The sequence below is a fragment of the Gavialis gangeticus genome, unplaced genomic scaffold (genome assembly GCF_001723915.1).
Source record: "Gavialis gangeticus isolate Ggan-Ray unplaced genomic scaffold, GavGan_comp1, whole genome shotgun sequence".
NCBI classification, from domain to species: Eukaryota; Metazoa; Chordata; order Crocodylia; family Gavialidae; genus Gavialis; species Gavialis gangeticus.
In genome coordinates, this window is record NW_017728992.1 from 101,419,650 (window position 1) to 101,426,848 (window position 7,199).

The 7,199-nt window shown below is 38.8% G+C and overlaps 1 protein-coding gene across 1 annotated transcript in view; it reads left to right on the top strand.

Moving 5' to 3' along the window:
• Nucleotides 1-7,199, top strand: part of TTC39C (tetratricopeptide repeat domain 39C) — a 77,116-nt gene that overhangs the window by 58,013 nt on the left and 11,904 nt on the right. Inside the window, exons 7-11 of the mRNA XM_019526351.1 lie at nt 29-122; nt 2,029-2,136; nt 2,595-2,704; nt 3,313-3,436; nt 4,176-4,273. Coding sequence (XP_019381896.1) covers nt 29-122; nt 2,029-2,136; nt 2,595-2,704; nt 3,313-3,436; nt 4,176-4,273 — 534 coding nt within the window. The remainder of the gene's footprint in view (nt 1-28; nt 123-2,028; nt 2,137-2,594; nt 2,705-3,312; nt 3,437-4,175; nt 4,274-7,199) is intronic.

Below are 7,199 nucleotides of genomic sequence, written 5' to 3' on the forward strand. Positions count from 1 at the left end.
TTTTTTTTTTTTTTTTTTTTTTTTGTAGTGTCAAATCAACAGTGCCTTGACTTCCTTCCATACTGCTTTGGAACTTGCAACAGATCAAAGGGAGATCCAGCATGTCTGCCTATATGAAATTGGTAAATAACAGTTTGAGTACCGTACATATATCCTGCTCTTAGATTTTGATTAAATAGTAATAATGACAGGATCACATGAACTGGCCTTCTGTAGTTAATGGTTTTTTTTTGTTAGTTGAAACCTTGAACTACACTAAGGCTATAAACAGATGTCCTTGGAGAGAGATCAGCTGTGCATGGATATGTCCCAGCACAGCTGCTTTGCTTCATTGGGCAAGATGGACATTACCTATTGTCCCACAGGGTCAGGCCCCTGATGTGCTTGGGGCTTCAGGGTCAGGGGCCTGATCCTGTGGCACAACTTCAAGGCTAGGGACAGAAATGACCAGGTCAAATCTGTAACACAACAGAAGTTCAGTGCACATAAACTGTTTGCTAAATGTCCAAAACCAGTTTTATGATAAACCTGGATGGATGTAGCATCAGTCTTAACTGATTTAGGTTCAGTTGGTTTATTGAACTTTTGTCCCAGATCCCCTCCAGATTCAAGCAGTCTGCTCTAGCCAAGCAGGAAGTTGTGCTCGAGTACACTCCCCCCCTGTACCCCCCCCCACTCCTGTAATCAAAAGCAAATGTTTGTTCACTTGCTTATCAGTTTAATCTATGCATCTTAGATTAACCTGAAAAGATTGAATTGATTCAGCTGTGGGATATTTGACTGTCTGTACTTAGCCCAAATGGGGATTCCCTGGGCACACATCTTGCACTGCTGCTCCCCAACTCAGGATGTGCCTCTGTAAGCTGGGAATCCCTAGGGGAATGCTGATGCATGCCTAGAGTTGGGGGACAGTAATGTGATATGTACACCGAGTGAATCCCCTGCTGTGTGTCTGTAAGCAGGGAAACCCAGAGGGTGCTCCTGAGGCTTTAGGGGCCCAATCCTGCAAGGTAATTCCTTGGGTACTCAGGATCAGGCCCCTGAAGCCCCAGGAACACTGCCCAGGATGACTGGAGAGTATGGGCAGTTCTGGGCTGCCCACATTGTGCTTCCATAAAGCAAAAAAACTGGCACCTATTGGAGCATTTACGGTGTGCCAAGGGGCATGGTTGTCTGTTTCCTTGGACTTTGTGCCACCATATAAATGTTTATGGGGATGCAAGGGCTGCATCTGAGTGCAGCCTGACTCTTGAGTGTCTTAATTTCATGGTAGGATTTGACAACTGTACATACAGCCTGTTGGACTCTATGATTTTGTGGTGTAGAAACCACAACGGAGTCAGGTAGGCTGCATGAATCTGAGCTGGAAAATCTGTAATCTGCCATTTTCCTCTGGAAGTTTCATGAAGTGGGTAGAGAGTAAAAGGCCTGCTTCATCCATGGAATCATTCCCTTGCTGAGGATTAATAATCTTTATGCAGTTTCAGAACACAGAGGGCCTGATGTTACTCGCATTCATTCCTTTCTGCACAGCTAAAGACTGGAACTCTCCAATTGCTTCCGACTATATGAATAATATATATATATTATTTTTCACACGTGCAGGCATGTAACTTAGAAGTGCTGCTAGTGAAAGGCAAACTGAAGGTGTGTGGGGCAGCTATGTACTACCTACAGAATTGAATAAGGTGCAAATATATTCATTTGGCTTAAAACTCTGGAAACGTGTTCATTCATAGAACTAGAGTTGATCTAATCTCTGAAATGTATTTATTTGCTTACATAGCAGCTGCATCCAAGTATTTATGTATAAACTTAAAAAAATCAGTTTGAAATATACTTGTAGCATTTTTACACTTATTTGTTAAATACACAATTATTTGGATCGGCTTTGTGCTTATTGACTAGTCACAAGTGTAGATGCTAAGAAACATAAGAGTTCTTTACTTTTATGTGTTATGTACAGTTGCTTACACCATGTAAAGTTCATGTGTGTTCTGTGGTATTTAAATTGTTCTCATTTTTTAGGCTGGTGCAGCATGATAGAAATGAATTTCAAAGATGCATTTGAATCTTTTGAAAGACTTAAAAATGAATCAAGGTGGTCCCAGTGCTATTATGCTTATCTAACAGCAGGTTAGTATTTTATCTCACTACAATTAGCAGTTGTGTGTATATTAAAGCAAGTCTTTGACCATGGACTCCTGCAGTTGTGGGAATTACCAGCACACTTAGCATTTTGTCATTCTAATTCTTCTCTTTTACAAAGCTGTGGCTCAAATTCTGTTTATGTAGCGATTTGATCCTCATGATTATAATAAAAGAATGTTTTATGTTAAACCTGAAAGTTAGATGTTCTCTCCTTTTTTGCGGATGAGGAACTGAGGTACCAAGATATTGTTTTGCCAAAGATTAAATAAAGAAGCTGGTGGTAGCACTGGGTTTAATAGTTTGCCTTAGTCCCAGTCCCATCTCTGTCACAAGATCATGCTCTTTTTCCTTTAACTTCATAATGTCCTATCTGCATTTTCCCTTTTTTCCATCTCCTGGGACAATTAGCAGAATTGTTTTTCTTTGTATATGCTTTATTACAGTGTGTCAAGGAGCCACTGGTGATGTGAATGGTGCACAGAATGTATTCAAGGAAGTTCAGAAGCTTTTCAAAAGAAAAAACAATCAGATTGAGCAATTCTCAGTCAAAAAGGTTTGGTTGGCATAGGTCCAGTAATTACAGTTGGCAATTATTTATCCTTATATTCAAGTATTTTGTTCTGAACAAAGTGTATTCTTTCCAGTAGACTGCTTCTCTAGAACTAACAGAAAGGATTCGGCACACAACAGTGCATTGTGATTTAATGAGCTACTCTGAGGAAGAAATGGATGGTAGTTCACTACTCAACTTGGTCTACATAATTTTTAGAGAAAAAATACTGTCACTCTTGCACTAGTATTTCTTCATTTCATTTATTCCTACTTCATTTTTACCTTTGCTGTTATATCTACTGTACATTACCTTACATCACTGTGAAAGCTGAGGGTGGTGGGGGAAAGCTTCACAGGCTGATGATCACATGTTGCCACAGCCACAGGCTACATGTTAAGATTGGTTTATTCATGTACCATTGTGACTTGAACCTTGGTTAAGAAACTGTGTATGTTGTCTGAAAGACTTAGATTTTCAATCTTAAAGAGATGCAAGCTAAACTTCATAGCCCTAATTTTTTTAAGATGTTACTGATGCACATCAAAACATTAGAATGATTGTGACCATATCTATTAGAAGACAAAGACAAATATTTGTGTTGTTTGCAGGCAGATAGATTTAGGAAACAAACACCGACCAAAGAGCTCTGTGTGCTGGCATCTATTGAAGTGTTGTATTTATGGAAAGCCCTTCCAAACTGTTCTTTTTCCAACCTACAACGTATGAGCCAAGGTAGGGGATATGCTTCCTGGGCTATCTTCACAGAGACAGTATACTGCTTTCCTTCTGTTTCTTCTTTCATGTGGAAATTAGTTGTTTGCATTAGCCTGAAGACTGAAATGACTAAACTAAGCTCATTTTGTTAATAATGTAAAAAGGGATACACTGAAATTAGATTAACATTGAATTTTTTAGATAGATGTTGAAATTTAGGGAAAAAGACCCTTTTTAAGGGAAAAGTTGCCTTTATGACAGTGTTTTAAATTTAAATTCCAAATTTAAAACAAATTAAAATATTATCCAGCAATTCATTTATTTGTGTTTTAATTCTTCTCAAAGTAAGTGTGCATAACTACCATTTGTATCTTTGGGGATAACAGAGTATATAGTTGAGGTGGGGTATGATTTTAGACATTTCTGAATATCTTAGTGGGGAAAGGTTTGTATGTGTTCATGCTCACAGTGTGATTTCACTAATGATATCTCAATAGAACTTGGGAGCAGCTTCATATAACTCCCATTTTAAAACAAAATCCATCCACCATTGATATTTCCTCCTCCCACTAAAGGGTGAGATTGCACATACATCATGTGCACACAGACTCTTGGAAGATTAAAACCTCATTACCTAAGCAACTAAACCATGGAAAAAGGGCATTTTGTAACCTAAGTTAAGATACCAAAATGCTTTTATTGTAAAAAGATGAATTTTAGCCTGTTTCTTATTTTATGTCTTTTTTTTTTTGTTAAGCCTGTCATGAAGTTGACGATTCATCTGCTGTTGGTTTGAAGAACTTGCTTCTTGGTGCCATACACAAATGCTTAGGGAATTCTGAAGATGCTGTACAAGTAAGCTCTTAGAAGTCCAGTGATAGCATGGGAGGTCATTTACAAGATATTTGAGGAGCTGAAAAAGAATAAATTTTATGAATGAATGAATAAGCCTTGCTTTGTCAGTGATCTTGTACTGAGTTGATGCTAACAGCATGCGTTGAATCTTTTTAAAGTGTTCTGAATTATTAAACTGTTATTGAATTCCCTGTTGGGTAAAAGTAAATGACTGAGACATGGGCTTCAGCAACACTATAACTATTCCTGCCAAATCTAATGTTGAACAGACATACTGGCTGTCATAACCAGCAGTAGATTGAGAATTGTAGAAGGGGGAGAGAGGAACTGGATAAATTTCAAAATAATTTCCTCCAGTTCTAGTGGTAAGAAGTTAGGGGTGCACCGATAAGGATTTTCTTGGCTGATATCAATAACTGATTATTAACCAGCCATATTAGCCGATACCGATCCAATAACCTATATTTAGTAATAATGCAAGGAATTTTAAACTACTAACATAAATAAACCCTTTTTTGTTTTTACATTTATAACACATGCACATAGATGGATAGATTTTTTTGTATTTCTGCTTCTAGAAACATTTTGTAGCAAAATAACAAACACATTAAATTTTTAAAACTTTTACTTTTTAAAATGGTAGTTTTCAGTATAAACTTTATACACTTACATAATGATTCACTTGACAGCGAAGTCATTATAAAACTCAGTAGTGAACTTGTTTTACAAAAATCAACAAAGAAAATCAGAAAAAATGGCATAATCTTAACAATGTTGGCTTCAAAAAAACCTGTGAGAAGTGCAGGTCAAGATGTAAAAATGACAAATGAAGATGTTGAGGTACAGTTTAATAGTAGAAGATGTTGTTGTAATAATAATAAATTACCTAAACTTTAGCGTAGCAAGTGATTGAGTGGAAGGTTTTTCTTGACAAAAAGCAACATTTCTGCTTTTTCACACATCAGTCGGTTCCTCTTCTCATCCACAACATGTGAAACTGCGCTGAAAAGCTGTTTGCTCTCAACACTGCTGCAGGGAGCAGAGAGAAACTTTCGTGCAGCTTCAGCCAAAATGGAAAACTGGCCTTTCTTGCTCTCCCAGTAGTTCAGTTTTTCAGCACTTCTTGGAAGTGTGGGCTCACTGGTGATGCGTTGTTTGTTATGTGTCATTCCAGGCTTCTGTCTGTTATGTGTCATTCCAGGCTTGCATTTTTTCCAGGTGCGTCGCTAACATTTCTGTAGCCAGCAGCTTTTTACTATTATCAGTAAAGTACCTGTCCTTGTATCTTGGATTCAGCAGTGTTTCAGTGCTGTAGAGAGGTTCTGATTCAATTTCAGCAAAGTGTGTTTCCATGGCTTCCAGCAAAGTAACTTTCATAGTTTTAATTCTGTGGTCTGAATCTGTAACTTCGCTCAAAAGCTTTTTTAAAGCCACAATGGATGGGATGGCATCAGAAGCAGAGGCCAAGGATGAACACAATTAATGTGTTACTTCTTCAAAACGTGCTACAACTATCACTACTTTTTCTGTCAGCCCCCACTGATGTACACAGAGTTGCTGGGATTTCACGGTCAGTTGCATATGCTACAAGCAGGCGTTTCTGCTCTAAAAGGCTTTGCAGCATGTACTAAGTGCTGTTCCACCTTGTCTGTATGTCCTGCTGTAACCTCTTGGAAGGCTTTCCAAGCTCAGTCTGCACCCCTTGAAGATGAGAATAGGCCAACAGCGAGTGTTTGAAGTACCCAATGATTTTTTGTCTGATAACCAGTACATCGGACATGCTGCGCTGAGATAACACTGGGTTCACAACGAGCTGGTGTGTATGTGCTACACAAGGTAAACTTGGCAAACCAGTCTTTCATCACCTTTGCTATGTTTCTTGCATTATTCCTAATAATGGCATGAACGTTTGTCTTCGGGATTTTTCATGCTGCAAACATCTTGTCAAATACCGTTTGGGAACTGCTGAACTCCTGGAGCTGTAATACCGCCCTGTAAATTATGGTTTGCGTCTACCCACTGTGCAGTTAAATTCAGCATTGACACAGATGATGCATCAGAGCTCCAAATATCAGTCTTAAAGCTAAATGCTGATACACGATCATCTTCAATCAACTTCCATATGCGTTTTAAAACAACACTGTACAGCTCTGGTAGCATAGTCTCAGCTATATACTTTCTGCTGGGCACTGTAATGAGGCTCCAGGTATTCAATGAGATGGTGGAATCCAGTATCTTCTACAATGGAAAATGGCTGATCATCTAGAGCTATAAATTCCACTAAATGGCTAGTAATTTCTTTAGCCCTGGCTTCTCCACTTACAAATTTCTGTGTGCATTTTAGTGCTTCATGTAAAAATAATAATAATAATAATTGCTCTGGTGCAGCTCTTTCTTGCCCTGCTTCTTTCTTTTCTGTAGTCATCTTTTGGAAATCGTTGTATTCAGTAGCATGGTGTGTCCTGAAGTGGTATTAAGTTCGATGTGTTGAAATATTAGTGATGTTGTCTCCATGCAAAATATTTGCAGCACATATTTGGCAATCAGCTGTTCTGTTGTTCTTTTTCAGGTACTTAAAAAGATTCCATATCATGCTTTTTTTCAACATTTACCAGCTGATTGAGATCACACAGTGCAACACAATGTAGCATAAATCTTTACTGAATAAAAGTCTTTCTGTAGGCCCTCTATCACCTCACCCACATGTGGCCCAGGTACTCTGGATACTGTACCTCAGCTGCTTCGAGAGCCATCAAGTAGACTCAATTAATTGCATCTGCTAGAGTATGAATTGCCATGTTCTAGCAGACTAGTTTCTCATCACGTCCGTCAGCGTCCCCACACTTAAAAATGGCAACGGGGGCACTTTAAGCATGGATGCTGAGTGCCTCCTGCTCCCCCGCCCCCCCCCCCCCCCCCCCCCCCC